The 18,749-nt window shown below is 41.4% G+C and overlaps 3 protein-coding genes across 4 annotated transcripts in view; all 3 read left to right on the plus strand.

Moving 5' to 3' along the window:
- The window catches only part of LOC105558958 (TAR DNA-binding protein 43), a 24,001-nt gene extending 13,020 nt beyond the window's left edge, over window positions 1-10,981 (plus strand). For both annotated transcript variants that reach the window (XM_012006929.1, XM_012006927.1), the window contains exon 4: window positions 4,663-10,981. In XM_012006929.1, the coding sequence (XP_011862319.1) occupies window positions 4,663-5,523 (861 nt within the window). In that variant the 3' untranslated portion in view covers window positions 5,524-10,981. The remainder of the gene's footprint in view (window positions 1-4,662) is intronic.
- Window positions 10,982-12,948: 1,967 nt separating this feature from the next.
- Window positions 12,949-16,465, plus strand: LOC105558965 (protein FAM50A-like). The gene is given in 7 exon segments (XM_012006943.1): window positions 12,949-15,027; window positions 15,124-15,167; window positions 15,169-15,264; window positions 15,266-15,310; window positions 15,491-15,629; window positions 15,717-15,927; window positions 16,232-16,465. Coding segments are annotated over 5 exon segments (369 nt in total). The 5' UTR covers window positions 12,949-15,027; window positions 15,124-15,128; the 3' UTR covers window positions 15,767-15,927; window positions 16,232-16,465.
- A 1,106-nt stretch (window positions 16,466-17,571) lies between these two features.
- The window catches only part of LOC105558959 (pecanex-like protein 1), a 15,218-nt gene continuing 14,040 nt past the window's right edge, over window positions 17,572-18,749 (plus strand). The window contains exon 1 of the mRNA XM_012006931.1: window positions 17,572-17,586. The gene's annotated coding sequence lies outside the window, so the exon portion shown is untranslated. The remainder of the gene's footprint in view (window positions 17,587-18,749) is intronic.

The following is an 18,749-nucleotide window of genomic DNA, read 5'->3' on the forward strand; positions in this document are numbered from 1 at the left end:
CCCTGCTGAACAAAAAATGTAATGGGCTCTAACTTAAATAATGGCTAGTTACTGGGCTACAGCCAGTCAAACATGGAAAATTTGGGCTCCGCGGGTCTTGTTGGGAAATGCTTTGAAGCATATTAGGAAAAAATATTTCGGACAAAAGTTGTTTGGTTCGAGATTAGTGTCTTTGAAAAACTCTTGACATAAAAATGTGCAATGAAAAATGGGGGTGTCCATTTAAGAAATTGAAATTTACCTTCATGTGACCTTCAAATGATTATCCAAGGTCAAATTAATGGCATCGCCTTATGTCTCCCTTCCCAGTAACTAGTCATTATTTAAGTTTGAGCCCATTATATTTTTTGTTCAGCAGGTCATAAGCTACAACATATGTGAAAACTAGCCAATTTAACCGAGATCCAATTTCCTATATGATTAGTGCGGGGTTCTTTCTTTTAAAGTTCGCAAACTATTAGAATTTTGGGAAATTCCGCAAGTTTTAATGAAAAGTTACGTGAAAAGTCGGGAGATTTTTTCTCGAGAAATGAGTAGACACCCTGAAGAATGTAGAGATCAAAATGAGATGACTCTTTCTCTCTCCTTGCGAGAATATATCAAAGAACCTTAAAGTTGGGTGCTTTTTCAAAAACCTTGGACCCTCGGAAGCTTCCGGAAAGCTTCGAAATGAAGGAGAGATCCTTCCTACGGAACACCACCGGTCGGCGACGCGGTGATTCTCGAGCGCGTAGACGCACGCGAGCACGTGAGGGCGCGCGAGCACGTGGGAGCGCGAGCACGTGGTAGCGCGGGCACGTGGTAGCGCGTGCCGCGTTGCCGCGCGGCGAGCGGTGCGAATGCGTATGTGTGCTTCAGCATTTCAAGATCAAGTGTCTGTAATGTGATTGTCGAGGGCTGGTGTAATCTGGTTGCAGAATATTGATGGATTAATGATGGCACGTCAGTATGATACGGGTAAGCACGGTAGCGAGTGCTACCGACCTATACCGGTGCACACGCCGAGTAGTCGCCGGGCGCCGGCGTCGAAGCCGTACGTAGCCAGCGTAAACTCGTCGTCCGAGGCCACCGCTCCGCCCCCGAGCGCGCCACCCCCGAGATACGACTCGGACTACGATTACAAAACTACCCACTACCCGTCGTATCCCCCGAACTATCCTTACGACGATAACAAGTACAAGTACGAGGGCGGCGGCGGCGGCGGTGGCGGTGGCGGTGGTGGTGGCGGCGGTGGCGGAGGCGGTGGCGGTCAACAGCAGGCAGCTTACAACGCCTACAACGAGAAGCCGGGCTACGCCGCCTACGAGGAGTCCGCCGCCTACGATTCCCGCGGCTACATGCCGCCGCCGCACGCGAACGCCGCCGCGGCGCCCGTCAACCCCGCGTATCCGCCGTCTGACGGCGAGTACGGGTCGCGATACTACGGCGAGGGACGCGCCGCCACCTATCCGGCCGACGGCTGTGTCGAACAGTACGACAAGGGCAGGTACGGCGGCTACGGGTACGAGCAGCAGCGGTGCTACTACGACCAGGCCGACGGCCGCTACGCCGTCGCGGCTGACTGCAGGTACGAGGTGCGTTATCCGGACGCGAGACACCCTGGCGACGGCCGGCACCTGCCGGTCGATCCCGCCCGGGAGCCAGACTGCCGGTACGTGGACGGCCGCGAGATGGACAGGCGGTATGTCGTCGACGGCAGGGAGCACGTGGACGCCAGGTACGCGATGGACAGCCGGGAGATCGAGGCCCGCTACGCCGCGACGTCGGACGGCCGCGAGCCGGTCGTCGACGGTAGATACGCCGACCCGTCGAGATACCCGACGAAGGAGAACTACTACGACCGCTACTACAAGCACCGGCCGTCGAGGGATCACCACGTCGCGGACGCGTCGAGATACTGAGGAGGAGATTCGTAATTACAATCAGTCGTGTTTTAATGGGAATACGCGCGGCGACGAGAGAGTCGCCGATGGTTGTTTTTCCCGCTAGGAAATTCGAGAGAGAGAGAGAGAGGGAGAGAGAGAGAGAGAGAGAGAGAGACGAGCACATAATTGTACCACGCATCTACGAGATATCGATGAATGTTGACGTTGTCACTAGTTGCTTGCGATCACATCATTCCAGCGAATTTCTCGGAGATTTCGCGAGGCTCGTACGAGATGCGCCGAAATGTTGTATGACTGACAAATCGGGAAATCAGGAGAAATTTGTTTTATATGATTTTACATATGTGTATACACAGGGTGTGTCCTAATTCCCGGATGTCCCGTACGTAGATGGTAGACAGACCGAGGCAAACTGAATAGAAAAGTCCTAGAACATTTTGCAAAATTCGCAATAGTTATCGAGAAATTAATTTTAATGTCTGAGCGCAAGAAAGCGGGGTAATTCTACAAAATAGGGCCTTTTCCGAATGTTGATATTTTCTTGCGGTTTTCTTGGTAAAAACCTTTGTTGCGATTCGGACAGTGATAATCAATCGGGGGAGCCCGAAAAATATGCATCCTACCTATGTGGAACAGTACAACGGTGGAAGTACATGCGTGGAGACAGTATGTTCCGCCCCCCCGCAGGGGGAGGGGCTCCACTTCGTTCAGATATAACCTAACCCAAACTATGTCCGAGGTGTGGAGTGGATCTCGCTTCACGTGGAAACCCATGTGGAACAGTACAACAAAGCATGCACTTCTCCACCGTTGTACTGTTCCACATGGGTTTACGACTTTCCACGTGAAGCAAGATCCGCTTTACACCTCGGACATAGTTTGGGTAGGGTTATATTGCAATGAGGTGGAGCCCCCCCGCAGGGGGGGGGCGGAATATATTGTCTCCACGCATGTTGTACTTCCATGACGTACGACAGATGGACTCCCCCGATTGATTATCACTGTCGGAGTCACAACGAAGGTTGTTACCAAGAAAACCGCAAGAAAATATCAACATTCGGAAAAGGCTCTATTCTGTAGAATTACCGAGAGCAGAATTGGACACACCCTGTATACAGGGTGTGTCGTAAAGGCTGTCTGAAACTTTTACCATAAGAGGTGAATTACCGACCGCAGCTAACCAACTCGGGAAGAAATCGATAAAATCACGTAATATGTAATTATTTCTCGAGAAATGTAATTGGATATTACATGATTGAGACATGTAGGACGAGGTTTAATCAATTTTTTTTCCCCGAGTTGGCTACAGTTGCGATCGGTAATTCACCTCTTACGGTAAAAGATCGGGACAGCCTTTACGACTCACCCTACATATGTATACATATGCATAAAATTCTTATTTGTTTTTTCGACGATTAATTAATTATTGTTGTCCGTCGCGTGACTTGTTGAACACTTTTTTTATCGTTGCGCCGAGACACGAGAAACAATCGATATTTCTTATAAAAAGAAACTAGCAAAGGTTTTATTATTTTACTTTCTTTCGCGTTACTTTAGATTTTATAAATTTACTACTGATATGAAGAGTATTTCGTTGATCACGGACTATTTTAGGAAATGTTGGGAGTGACTAGAGAGATGCGTGGTATAATGTATGGAAAATTATAGAGCCTTGTCTTTCACTTGAGCCGCTTTCGAAACTTTGTTTGACTTTTACATTACTCGTCTATTTCGCGGTTTTTTTTGTTTCAAGTGATACATCGTACGCATTTAATTTTAGCTAAATTATCTCATTGTGCAATTTAAAGATCAAAGCTTAAATATTTATTCAAGACAAGAATATATTTACGGCAGATTGCAAGTGATATATTTTTAATGAAATACTTCTTATCGGAAAAATTTTTTTTTAATTATATGTTTTTCTTATGCCAATTAACTCTTATTGTTTTACGCATAAAAGTAATGAAGAATGAAATATGAGACAATTTGTTAGGTCGCATTCCTTTTCTGAAACTGTGAAACTCTAGTGGAAAAAAATTTCTCGACTGTACGCACAATAGAGATAATTTAGACGACATAATCTCATATAACCGATCAAGTTAACATTAAAAGAAAAAAGCATTTATACATATATTCCCATTAATTCATGATGTTTGTTAAATATAACAGATATGTTGTCTAATGGTAGAGATAATTAGTCTGGAATAACTGTTCACACTTGATCAGATATGTGCTTATTCAAATCGAGATACAGTGTAATATAGCATGAGATTCTCTACATTGTGAACATAAAGAAAAAGACATTGTACAGATTGATGCATGGATTTCAAAGTGGTCATAGTGCTTAAGTGTTCATTACATAACATATGTGAATTTATTATATATGTAAATCGAGCCGAGCTGGCGTCTTTTCTTGAACCGACAAATATTAAATACTTAAGAATCTTTCTTGATACAATTGCAAAAACTTGACGTTTAGTGCAGATTAATTGCAATTCGACGGAACGCTAGAGTCCTAAGGCGGATGCGAGAGATTTGCTTGTGTCTACGGAAGTTGGATTGTGTGCATGTGATCAGACCGGATGTAAAGAAAAAAAAACCCCCCGTAATGTAATTCGCGCCACGTTTCGCCATTTCCCTTGGACGAAAAAGGCTACGCGTCTCGCAGAGCGATTCTACCGTCGCCGGCGATTGTGAGCAATGTGCACTGTACGCAAGTTTTTACCTCACTGTGAAAAAACCTGTCGTACATTACTCATTGTGCGTTTGTGTGTAGGAAGGAATGATACAACAAGTACCCTGCAAGGTATTCGTCGGCCGCTGTACTGAAGATTTAACCGCGGACGACCTACGAGATTATTTCTCCAAATTCGGCGAAGTGACGGACGTGTTCATCCCGAAACCCTTCCGCGCGTTCTCGTTTGTTACTTTCCTAGATCCCGAGGTCGCCCAGTCGCTCTGTGGCGAAGATCATATTATCAAGGGCGTCTCGGTACACGTCTCGAATGCCGCGCCCAAGTCCGAGGGCAACAATAAGAATTTCAACAATCAAGTGAACTCGAACATGCGGGGCGGCAGGGGCGCGCCGGGACCCGTCGATAATAATGTCCAGGGCAATTATCAGGGTAATCGTTACATGGGCCATTCGGGCAACAATATGGGCCCGAACGGCTGGAACAATCCCGGTAATCGTGGCAACCTCGACATGCCGAATCTACAGGCTCTAGGTATCACCGGGCAGAACAACGGCGGTGGCGGCGGGGGCGGTATGTCGAATCCGCTGGCGATGGGTGGTCTGAATCTGTCCGCGCTGCCGGTCAACCCGGCGCTGGTGGCCGCCGCCCTGAACCAGGCGTCCTGGGGTCTGATCGGTAACCTGCAGAACCAGGGAAACGACCAGGGTTATTCGAACCAGCCGGGCCCACCGGGCCAGCCGCCCTCCGGTAACAATACCATCGGCAACAGCGGCAATTCCGGCTTCCTCAGCTGGATGAACCAGGGCGGCGGCGACGGCAACACGGGCAATCCCGGCACCGGCGGCCCCGGGCCGAATAACCCGAACGCGTCCCAGGGCGCCTGGCAGAATCACCCGGGCCAGCGCGACCAGAAGTCGAATACCTTTCTCAAGTACGAGTAAATTCAACCGGGGCCGTGGGTCTACTCGTAAAACCAAACGGATCCTCTATCCACGGGTCCCGACGCAACAACCATAACGAACGGTGATAACTTGAACCGCGACGAGATCGACGCGCTTCCTGGAGGAGAACGCGCTTCTTCTCCAAGAAGCGCATCAATCCCGTCCCAGGAACAAAAAAAAAGAATGAAAACCAGAGCCTATAGTACGTTGACGTTTTTTCTAATGTTTTGCACTAATCGCCACTGCGTGTATTATAATGTTTCGATATCCCCCCCTTCCTCCACCTCTTATTGATTTAACAAATTAGCACAATTCCGTTCGTTGAAAGAAATGGCTTAGGTTTATGATAAATAAAGGCGGATAGCTCCGATCATGCGTGACGCCCGCTTGCGTCGTCTCTCTGGTGTGAGCGTACGATAAGATATGGTTTAAGTAAAATCGACGATACGTGTGAGGTTGATGTGTGAGCGGCGTTGCTGTGCGTCAAGGGTGAGATTGTATAATCGAGTACATTTATCGCTTAGCGTAGTGATTGGTAAACCGAGTAGTTTATACTCTGTTATACCTGACGAGATCTGAGTCTCAAGAAGGCTTAAGCTACTTCAAGCATTTATCGACCCCAGTGAAGCGTACACTAAACTGTATTCTTACCCAGACAAAAATTACTGCCGCACAGCTCGTATAGAGAATAATTATAGTTACATCTCCATTCTATTTAAGTGTGTAACATTTTCATGTAGAAAATAATTGTAGCCACAATCGTTTTTTTCCTTCATTTTTTATTTAAGTATACAACGTTTACCCATCTAGCAATTATTGTTTAACTATTTGGAAGTGGGAAATAGCTCAAGTCTTCCTTTGTCGCAAATCTTTTTAACAAAGGGGGCTTTAATGAATATTTACTTGATAGCATTTGTTGAGATATTGATTTTATCTAATCGCGTCTTTGGTTTAATCGTAATTAACTGAATTTTCTCCCCTACGTCCGTGTCGGAAATTGCGACGTAGGAGGAGAGACTAGATCGATCGCCTTAGTCGCAAACCAAGTTGGTTTGTAACCGGGACGACCGATCTAACAGGTGCAATGTGGTTGGTGACTGCGAGACCAAAGCCAATTAATCTGAGTATCGAATTGAAAGCCGCGTCGAATTGCTAGACGTAGTAAAAGGCGTTTGTATGTATTTAACGATACAATATGATGACTTGCCACTTGAATGCTATTACATGGAATTTCATTTCATTTCTTGCGCATTATTGTTTAACGACGGATCTCTTGATTATTTTAGAATTATGATTTTTTCCCCTGTATTTTCCGTGTATACTGAAGATCCAGAATTGCGAATTTTGCTGCCGCGAGAATGAACGGTTTCTTCCGAATCGAGGGTCCTCCGTCTTAAAGCCCGCGGTTGCTCTTGAAATGTTTTTATCTCTCAATAACATTTTCCAGCAAGATGTTTTCTCGCGACAATTTTATTTCGTAACCCACTGTAACATCGCCGTTGCACGAGCGAGAGATTACTCATGTTAACTTGCCTCAAAGAGACCCATTCCAAAATAAATTCGGAACAAATGTTACGGAATAATGGGTTTTTAAGATTACAAGAATTTCGGAGAAAGAAAATAGATTTTCGTCGAGAGATAATCAATATTGAAATAGAAAATTAGCTGTGCTTAAACCGAACATTGTTTTTGGTTGTGACGCAATGTTATTTCTGTGGAAACCCAATCTTATTCTCTTTCGCTGTATTCTTTACCGGCTTCGCAAAAGATCCATCATTTTCCAAAATATTAACAAGATCGTAGGAAAGAGTGTACAAATTGCGATTGATGTGACTGTCTGAAAGTGTATGAATGTGTCAGAATAGCTCGCAGCACACCTAGAGACTGATCGCAGCTATCCGTATTGTATATTATTATCTATTTGAACTTCTGTTTCAAATATCTCAAATGTAACACATAAATAGCTTATTATGTGAGAATTTTACACTAGTGTGCTAGGTGTGTCAAAATTATCGATCGATGTGTGTGAAAGAAAGTCGTTTGATCAGATTTTTTTCCATTTTAATTGAGTGATTTGAAGAAAGCGCGGGAAGAAAACTGTCTAGATGTCTTATATGTCTGTGTATAATGTGTCATAAGTTCTGAATGAAATAACACTTGATGAAAAGACTTTCGAGCCGATTTCCCGATTGAACGATAATGAAAACGATAGCTTTACTTGGTCGAGAGTATTTATTTTTCAAAGAAAGAAAGAAAGAAAAAAAGAAAGAGACTCATAAGCACGAAGAAGGATGCAATTCACATCTCACAGTTATAGTCAATAACTTTAACATAAACAAAATAGCTACGTCGCAGTCGAACATAAAATACCGCATTTGTCGCCGCGACATCACTGTATATCACATTAAAGGAATTATTTAGATTGACTATTTCAGAGCTACGCTAATTATCTCTTATGAGTATATTAATTGAGAGAATAAAATAATCCTTCTATTATAAGAGATGCATGTATACTGTTGTGCTCTTCGTTTGGTCGTATAGTGATTTTTCATCGACTTCCTTCTTTCGGACGCGAGACATTACTTAATATAACAATTTTAATAATATACTCTCTCGCTCTTTCTCTCTCATTAGCGTGAATTCTCGTCGGTGTTTCGCGTGTCGCGTGTACAGGTGGGAAGAAAAACAAAGTCTCCTCCAGCTTTGAGAGTGTCAAACTGAATTTGCTCGACGCACGTGTGGTGCGTGTGTGTGTGCGCGCGCGCAGCGAGATAGGTTGAATGTATTTGTTGATGGTCGTCTCAGAAACTATAATATACAGGCGTAAGTTTTTACTACTTAGCAAAAGTGATGATGTCGTTTGTTTAGAGCACCGAGAACGCGTGTACTTGGCGGAGCGAGTTGAAGAAATGAGGTGACTGAATAATAATGCGCGAGGCGAGCGAGGGAACGTTGCGGTATATAGATGAGAATGAGCAAAAGTCGTCCAGTGTGTGTCTGCTATACATTTAGATTGAGAAGAGGTTGTTTATATACGTAGTGTGTGTAAAAAAAAGAAGAAGGTTAAATTATATACGCAACACACATACACACACATACTCACACACACATATGTACACGTACATACGCATACAGGTTTCAATGAGAAGTTTCAACGGACGATGTGGAGTTGATCGCGCATTCTGCCACGCTATTAAGTCTATAAATTGTTAAAATAATCTATCTAGAAGCTGCGGTTTAAGACAAGCCTTCAGCAGACACTGGAACCGTACCAAGCTTTCGTCGCCGAGGCACGAATGTTCGCGCTTTTAATCCCATTTACATCTGAAAATGTTTTCAGGGAGAAATGTAGTTCCTGACGGTGCGAGAAGCGAAACAAAAAAAAATAGAATAAAATAAGATAACTTGTGTAAGAGATGAAGTAAAATCGTTGATGGATGACTGGATAACAGTTGACTGGTCAGTTCGAACATTCGTGCGTGAGTCGTCGCGATTACAGATCTACGTGGTCTGACAATTAAGTTTTGTAGACGTGTCTCTTATTTTTTTATTACCCACTGAAAACAACACTAGAAGTAGATCGGTACACTTTCTCGTCTCTTCGTTTACATTTTGTTTTAATGGCGCGTAAACAATATGCCGGATACTCGTTATTCATTTGCGATTATTTAGCTGGAATGTCAATTATTTGTATTAGATTCACATCGATCCTATTACACTCAATACTGTATTTACTTACGTCGTCTGAAATAAGTTATTAACCGGTTATTGCGATAAATATCACCGTACGCCTCGGTAATCGAATTGACAAAGGTGTCGCGGATTGTAGGGAAATTCGAATTCTGGCCGAGGCAATTTTTATCTTCCGCAAAGAATTCTCTGTGATTTTAATATGATGCTTATTAAAAATGAAATCGACTTAAAAGTATGTGGATTTATTGTTCCAACAAAAAGCTGTGTTTTAGGACCGACAAATAATCAGCGCGTGCAGTTCACCGAAGTTGAGTTGAGAAAAGTATAAAAGGTTCACGCAGAAATCCTTATTATTAGACTACCAAGCTCCAGTCCGATCGAAAATGGCATCTTCTTTATCTACTTGTAACGAATATTTTTGTTTCATTTGGAAAGAGAATCCTTTGTTCGGGTATAGAATCGGCAACGACGTGCCCCTGAACTACCCTAGTAGCACAGCGCATTGACCAAGCATCGGCCCAATATTTGGTTGTATTGGGCCAACGTTTAGCCAATGCACTGTGCTACTAGGGTACTCGGCCCATCCAACGATGCCGCAGACGGAGATAAAAATAGTAGCAGTGAAACGATCTCTTGAAATTAAAGTCCTAATTTTAAGAGACGACATGTAAAACTTATTTTAGAAGAAATGAAATATTTTTATCACCTCGTTTAAGTGGAATTCGAAGCTGTACGCGGGGTTAGATCAACGTCTGTGGATTCTAATTGTCAGATCACGTATTTCAAGTCGTTTAAAATAGCGGTACCTACGGCATTACCGGCATCTTCTCGCGATCCCTCAATCAGTGAGTTTCTCGCGCGGGACGAATAGTGTCCATTGCTCAAAGGATGCAAAACGATTTGGAAGTGATCTTATGAGGTGTGTAAATATGGACTGATATAAAGCAATTTTAGTATCGCTCACCAAAAAAATGTAACGAATTTTATTGTAGAGTTAGCTGCGCTCTGTAAAGTCGCTCGATATTGTTGCGCCCCGAGAGAGGGAGAGAGAGGAAACGGGGATGAAGCTGTACGAGATACGTGTGTCGTGGAAACGTTTGCCGTGTGAGAATGTTTGATTCCGATCCGTCGATCTCGCGGCTGTTAAGGGGAATCCCTCGAGCCGCGCCGGTGGAAGAGCGCGGCGGCGAGGAAACCGCGAATCCGGCATTCTTTTACACTTTTGAGACATATACTTGGAGCTATATACAAACGAGTCAAATGTGAGTCGAGGCTACCGTGGATTTTTTTACGTGTGCGAGAACGACTTGATTTTTGCGCGTGTATCGCAACCCGTCGAGCAAAAGGGAGAACAGTTGATCGCGATCTCTTTGTCCAGCAGCGGCGGTGTGCTGTGTGCGAGATCTCGTAAATGTGAAAATTAGGATCGGAGCGCAACGCGACGAGACGTGGGTCGTAAACGTAGCGCACAAGTTTTGACGTAAGTGTAACATCGTATGTAATTGAAAGTATACGATATACGTCAAAGCTTGTGCGCCGTCTGCGTTTATGACTTACGTCTTGCCGTTTTCGCTTTGCGCTCTGATCTCTGGATGATCGCGTACGACATCGCGTTTCCCAGTTCGTGCCGACGGTATTGCCGTGAAGCTGTAAAACGTTTCGCCGAGTTGATACTCAATGCTCTCCGTAACGTTCTCCGTTGATTGTAGTGTACATTGAATTATGCCGAGAATAAAAGACCCAAGCATCGTGGGGGTACCACAGATTCCTTTAAATGCGAATCGGCGATGCACAATCGCATCCATTCGGGCTGGCTGTCCCGGGATTGGCGGGGGATGAACGTGTGTCCCTCGCAAAATTTTCAATCCCCCCAGTTGCTTGTGTGCTAATAATTTGTGGAACTGCGATGACATTGCGTGGAAATCAATGTCCACCAGCCAGTACTCACACGGCACAGAAAGATTGCAGGAAGATTGCAGAAATGTTACATTGCAAGATTGCAATATTGCAGCAACGTTGAAATGTCTGCCCTCGGAGAGATTGCAGTGCAACATTATAGCAATGTTGCAGTGCAATATTTTTGGAATAATTTGTTGTAGTTGTACATAAGCAGAGAATTTACTAATTACATATACATCCGGGCCTTTTTCAATACACAGCAAGCTATTGCGAAGCAACCTAAGGAGATTATGTCGCTCCGCAATAGATGGAGATTGCGAGCAACACCGCACTGATCAAGTACTTAATAATTCGCGCATTATTGGTATCAACGAAAATAACATTATAAAATTCTCGTAATTAGAAAAATTTTGTTAATAGAAAATATAGTATTTTCATTATTTTTGAAACATTGCTGCAATATTGCTATCGAAAGTTTGCAATTTTATATCCCTGCAGTGTCTCTGCAAGATTGCAACGTTTCTGCAATGTAACTGCAACTATCTGTGCTGTATGGGTAGAGATAAATCGTTTTGTTGCGAATCAAGTTTCAGAGATAAGAACGAACGATAAAACATCGTCGGTCATTTGACATCCGAGCGGGTTTTGTTTCGACGGAATCGAAGATTTCGCCGAGTTGCGCGGAGCGATGATCTCTCTTTTACATCCAATTTTGGGACAGCCAGGATATTTGACCAGTCCAAAACTATCGCGCCTGCAAAACAACAACAATTTCAATATAATACGCGTATCCTCGGACATGAAGAAGTATTTAATTTAGGTAAAACTTGACGAAAGGGGACACCGTTCCAATGTCCTTAATCTTGACATGTTATCAAAATCGTCACACTCTGAGTAATCTACAGGAAGTTTTAGCCGTCGCTTATTATTTATTAAAAAATAATTAATAAAAAGACTTTTATAAAAAATAAGATCGTACATTCTTGACCTCATATACAGGGTGTCGTGCGACCCTCGGATCAACCGGAACTTATTAGGTGCGTAAAAAAGTTCTGAGATTTTTTTTGCAAAATTCAATCTTTGTTCAAACACAAACAAATAAATATTAATCACAAATAAATATTCCCCGTTTGCATCGATGACCTCTTGCCATTTTTCGGGTAGCTTGCGAATTCCTTGACGATAGAAGCTCACCGGCTTCGAAGCGATAAAGTCATCAATGCATGCATTTTCGTATCTCTTCAAGTCTCGCAAAAAGTTTATCAGCTAAGTGATGCTGCAGCGACCGGAATAGGTGGTAATTAGAAAGCGCCATGTCTGGGCTGTACGCCGCGTACGGAAGAAGTTCCCAGCCTAACGCAAAGATATGGTCTGACAAGGGGAAGCTCAGGTAACACCCTGGGATTTCGATGCCAATTTTTTTGGTTATTCTGGAGGTGAAAAAAAGAGATACGTGTCCCGGCGTTTGATTGAATAGGCCTTGGTTTCGGAGTAATAAATTTGTGAAAATTGAAATTTATTTATTTTTATTTATTTCGACGATACTGATATAGTGTGCAAATTTTCGAAGTAGAAATTTTATTATCACATTATAAACATTAATTTAAATTTAATTTTAAGGGAATTTTAATTCCAGTAGTAATTGAAATAATAAATAAGTAATAATAATATAAGTTATTTGTAATAAAGGTAAGTTATCTGAATTTTCAAATTGTTTAAATTTAAAATTTCATTGGAAATAATATTAACAGTATTTTAAATTTCTAGTTTTTAAAATAATTAGTAGTAGGGGAAGAAGAATAAACAATAAAAAAAATTCAATTTTCACAAATTTATTACTCCGAAACTAAGGCCTATTCAATCAAACGCCGGGACACGTATCTCTTTTTTTCATCTGCAGAATAACCAAAAAAATTGGCATCGAAATCCCAGGGTGAGTTACCTGAGCTTCCCCCTTGTGAGTTGCTTTCGTAAAATGTAATCGGGCATTGTCATGAAGCAGGATCACTTTACAACGTCCTTGGCCAGTAAATGGCCTCTTTTCTTCTAACGTGTCACTCAAATTGGTCAATTATTGTTGATAGCGGTCTACCGTGCTTGTTTCACCATTGTTTCACGCTAAACCGCGTGGCATTTTGACAGGCTAAATGTCAACGCTTTAAAATCGCAAAGGGACGGGAAGATATATAAAATTGAAATTGTTGTTTCGGTTGTATGAGATCTAAAGCTTAGAACTTTTTTGCGCACCTAATACATAGAGCGAGGCAAACTGATTCGAAAAGTCTTACGTCATTTTGCAAAATTCTCAATAGTTTTTACGTAAAAACTGTAGATAACTTTTGGAAATTTCAATCCCGCGCGAAACACAAAATTTTGAAAATTTACCCATGTGAAACTGTATGACAACAGTGTCGTCCCGAAAACAGAAAATACGAGGGGTGGACCTCCCGTGGAAAGTCGAAAACTTATGTGGAACCATTGAACTAATTCAAGTTGGTAACTTTTTAATAAACAACAAACGACTGCTGAAACCTCTTGGAGGTTTCTTAGCATAATACAACAACGTAGGTCAATGTCATTGGGGCGGAGTTCCCTCTTTTCGATTTTTCCCTCAATTTATCGCATATAATCCGATAAAAATTCGTAACGAAGCCGCCCGCGCGAATAGAATTCTTCTACGGCCCCGTTGGGGAGGCAAGTTTACGCATTTAATTGAAAGCGACATGGGGAGGGGGGCGTGGGGCGACGTTTATATATAATATAATTGTAGAATTGTAAAAACAAGTGGAAGGGTTTGTAAAAAAAAAGGTAACGATAACAGAGCCGCCGGTAGCCGGCCTTCCGGCGACGGCCGAATGAAGACGATGACTGAAGTAAACGTAAGCCTACGGAAACGTCCGCTGATCCTTCTGAAACAGGTGATTAAGATCTGACATTATTTCTCTTTCATAACGCCTCATCATCTCTCATCAACGATCAAGTTAACAATCACTCTCATCGACACACTCTGGCTTTCCGCAATTTTCGAGGAATTAATTTTTCACGCATCCTCCATCGATATTCTTTTCTCTTTTTTTTTCTTTCAAGTACTTTCTTTCTCGAGTCGTCATCATACGCATTCGCCACATTCGCAATACTTTCTTCCTGAAACAGGAAAGATGCCTCCTCCCCCCGCCAGTCATGCGTCTTTTGGAACGTAGCCCCCTCTCCTTTCGAATGTCTCACGTGTTCTCTTCCGCAATAATTTTTGTTTTATATGGGACATCTTGTAGAAGGAAGCGAGAAATAATGCGGTAAATGCCGATCGGTATTTGTCAAGTTATTTCTGCTGTGAAAGATACAACGTTTGCTCCGCGTGTATTCGCTCACGAAGCTTCGTCGAGACACTCCGTGATACGGCGAGGCTTGGATACAATTGAACTCGTTAGTTTCTCGTCGCGATCTCCTCGATCCTTCTCATTCCCCAGAAGAACGAAAACTCGACGAGGAGTTCCCTGGGATTGTTAATTTAACGCTGGTCGCTTCGCCAAGCCAAGTTCTGTCTCCCGCGCTGAAAGTCACACACGTGGCCCGACGCTTCCCTTAACGTTTGATAATCACCCTTTGCCATAAAAGTCCGCGGCCAGTTAACAAGTTCTCACAGATATCACCGGCAGCGGATGAGATTGCAGGCGTATTTTTCGCGCGTTCGCTATCCTAATCACGGCGAGAGCCACGGAGCTGTGCTATCAACGATTTCGGGAAATGAGAGTTTGTTCGCCATTCGAAAAGAAAGAAAAGACAAACAATTGCACACACACTGTGTACCACGGCGGTGCTTGTCGTTTCCGTTTCCTCGCCCATTCACGTCACGTCTTGGGAGTACAGTAGGACCAGCCAGTTGAGAGACACCAGAGGGTTGCAAATTGGAATGTTAGTACTCTAGTTAGCTCGATTCCTATCCCCCCCCCCACCCCCTGAGTACCCGGTGAACACCGGACACTAATCCTGTACGATTCTGTTCAACAGCCTGGATGAATATATATATGTGGATAGTTGATGTCCGTGAACGTATACATCTCTTGGATGGAACAAAAGAGACGAACGAGCAAGTGTTGGCAAGTCTTTGAGATGCAAGTGGTGGAAGGACGCGAAAGAGCGAACGAGCGAGAGAGAGAGAGAGAAAGAAAGAAAGAGAGGTGAAAGGATCTGGAGATGAGAGAGTAAAAAGGGAGAGCGAGAGAGAGAGAAAGAGAGAGAGCGAGAGAGAGAGAGAGAGAGCGAGCGAGAGAGAGAGCGAGAGAGGAGTATATATTTTTGCAGGCTAATTTGATGGAATGATGATGATGATAATGATGATGATGATGATGATGATGATGATGATGATAATGATGATAATGATGATGATGATGATGATGATAATGATGGTGATGATGATGATAATGATGATGATGATGATGATGCACTGCGCCGAGAGAAGTTGCTAGACAAGTGTGGAGCGAGTGCTTTTCTGAAAGCGTGGGGGAATTTTTTTCGTAAGCGTGACTGCGAAGCACAACATATGTGAAAAATCGAGGACCCCCGCCGGCCGGTTTAATGTCTTAACGCGATTTTGCTTTCAGATTGCGAGAGCGTACGTCGCGATCTGCGGCGGTGGTTGATCGCAAATTAATCTACGCTTGCTCTCGCAGAGGAAGAGAGAGTGATAACTCCTGAGGCAGACGCGGACGTAAACTTACGTTTGGAAAAGTCTACTTAAATTCGGAGAGGTCTACTGGCCTGGAGATGTTAACCGATGACAAGCTGCGGCAGGATAGTGCGCGAGCGATCGAAGTAATTATTGCTACATTACCGTACGACCTCATTTTGTTCCGAGTGTTTGAACTTTCAATTCGATTTATTAGCAATAATCCTTGATTGACACTAAATGCCATTGTTAAAAGGAAGACAAGAAAATTACTTTTCGATAGGTATTTACATAATTTATACCATTTTCTAGTATACGCCTATTGTTAACTATGTTGTTAACTATGAGATTGTAATAATTTGTAAAAGTAGATTTCTAAACAGCATGTAAACATATAGACTTTCATTTTCGAATACGTATGAGAATAAATTCTATTTATTCTTGTTTCAGATTCGATTATCTGTTGAACATCGCATGTAAGGACTTTCACAATATAATGCCGAATATTCGACGAACATTTAAAGACAAACGTCGACTCACAAATGAAGCCGCATATTATATATTATATTATGAATATTATATTGGAAACGTTCTAATCTAATTTTCTTGTGTATGTTTTGTGTCCGTTTATATGTATGCATAAAATTTAGGAACTTTTTAAATAACACTCGAAAATTCAATTAATACCGTTTCTTATTTAATGACGTTCTCCTGATGCTTCGTTGAACTTCGAAAATTTAAATTACTTTGACATGAAGTTCTACACTTAAAGTTATAAAAATTGCTACAAAATTGTCTTATTTGATTATATACTTCTAATACTTTGTTAATTTCCAAGTTTAGATCATTTTCGTTACTCAAGATTTAAGATTTTCAGATTTAAAGTTATAAAAATTCTTGAAACTTCAGCAAATGTCACTTCTTAACAGGGAATTTTTCTGTTTACTATAATAGTCTACGCGTAAACAATGTAAATTCTGTAACATGTCGTCAATGTCAACAATGAGTAATTTATAGAAAATGGCTTGTCGAAAATTTTCTTTATACTTATTGTAGTTTATAATGTTTATCAGTGTAGGAAAATTGATAACCGACACAACTGGCAATTTTAATTAGAAAAAATTTATTACGAAAAAATATCACCTCAGCCAGGGTTTGATGAACCTGGATTTTCCTACGCTCTAGGCAGAATTATAATGTTTATGTTTCTTATACTGCATATTTCAAACATAACTTAATTTTTATTAAGTCAATGTTATTATTGCACGCATACATACATGTGTATTACTTCTCAATTTTCAACATTTTAAATCTTGATTGATTAAAATCATACATAAACTATATTTACAATATAATCACTTTTTTGCATTTTAACATCTAATTTATAAAGTTCACATATTATCTACATAAAAAATCTAAACAGATAGACAATATACATACAATAAACAACTCGTGTAGACGTTTGATATAGTTTACATTTTTGAGGATTTAAATTTCCTGGCAAATTAATGTCGATAATTAATAACTGTGGCTGCGTTTCGATATTTGCTGTCAATTTGGAAAATCTACAGTTTACGTCACGTGTATAAATTTTTTTAAGTACTGGCAGTATATTATAAATTATACGTGCCAAAGTTATTAGTGATAATTCTACCGACAGTTGGTAAATCCTGTTGTCTTTACCAACAGTCGATAAAGCCACAACCTGTACCCTCCTGTTTTATCGACAGTCGGTAAATTACCAGCCGTATAAAGTCCGATATGAAATGTATGTATGTACATACATACATACATACAATACGTATGTACGTACGGCCTATAATTAATAATTATAAACTCGTAATATTGCAATAGCCAAATGTTGCATTACAAGTTTACTCATTATTTGTATTAGTGTGAACGGAATTATAAAACTGTCCTTTTCGAACTCGGTTATTTCTCGACACGTACGCCGGACGGACCGGAATTAAGTTGGCGCTGGAAGTTCATATTTTCGTATAAAACCTAGCTCAAACGATTGCTCCCGAATTGCTCCATTAGAATCCACAATTGCTCCACTTTTAAAATCAATAGTTTTCGAAATATTAATAAAAAACGTAAAATTTTTAATTTTCAATAAAAAACATATTTCTAATAGCTTTGTGCAATTCTAACCAGCATCAAATGATTGCTCCTTCATTGCTCCATTAGAATCTACAATTGCTCCCCTTTTAAAATAGTTTCTGAAATATTAACAAAAAACGTAAAATTTGTAATTTTCAATAAAAAACTTTTCTAATAGCTTTGTGCAATTCTATCCAGCATACAACGATTGCTCTTTAATTGCTCCATCATTATTTTAATTATTTATTGCATATGTATTTATAGAAAAATTAATAAATTAATCATTTCGCAAGTGACGACGCCGCCACCTATCGGCCGCCTATCGTAATTACATGGCTCTGCAGCATAAACGGCGGAAATATTCAAACGAAACGTAACAGTTCTTTCGTTTACAACTAATCTCAAAGAGTCTAATCGACATTTCCCATTGATTTTTGCTTAGAACAATTGTTCCTCGGTTGCTCCATTGAAATGATCAATAGCTCCATGCGTATAATTGATATTTTTGCAAAAAACCATTCATTTCATTGCAAAAACATATTTCCCATAGTCTTCTGCAAGTTTATTCTACATAGGACGATTACTCCTTCATTGCTTCGCATTGCTCCATCGCTATTTCCACGATTTTGTGCATTTTTATTACAAATATTAACAAATTAATCATTTTGCTAGTGACGACCTAGCCATGTAATACGATAGGCGGCCGAGAGTGGGGGCGTTGGCACTTGAAAAAATATTAGCTTGTTAATATTTTTAATAAAAATGCACAAAATCGTGAAAATAACAATGGAGCAGTGCGAAGCAATAAAGGAGCAATCGTCCTATGTACAATAAACTTGCAGAAGACTATGGGAAATATGTTTTT

This window comes from Vollenhovia emeryi, unplaced genomic scaffold, assembly GCF_000949405.1.
Source record: "Vollenhovia emeryi isolate VEMERY1.0 unplaced genomic scaffold, V.emery_V1.0 DF939302.1, whole genome shotgun sequence".
In the NCBI taxonomy this organism is placed as follows: Eukaryota; Metazoa; Arthropoda; class Insecta; order Hymenoptera; family Formicidae; genus Vollenhovia; species Vollenhovia emeryi.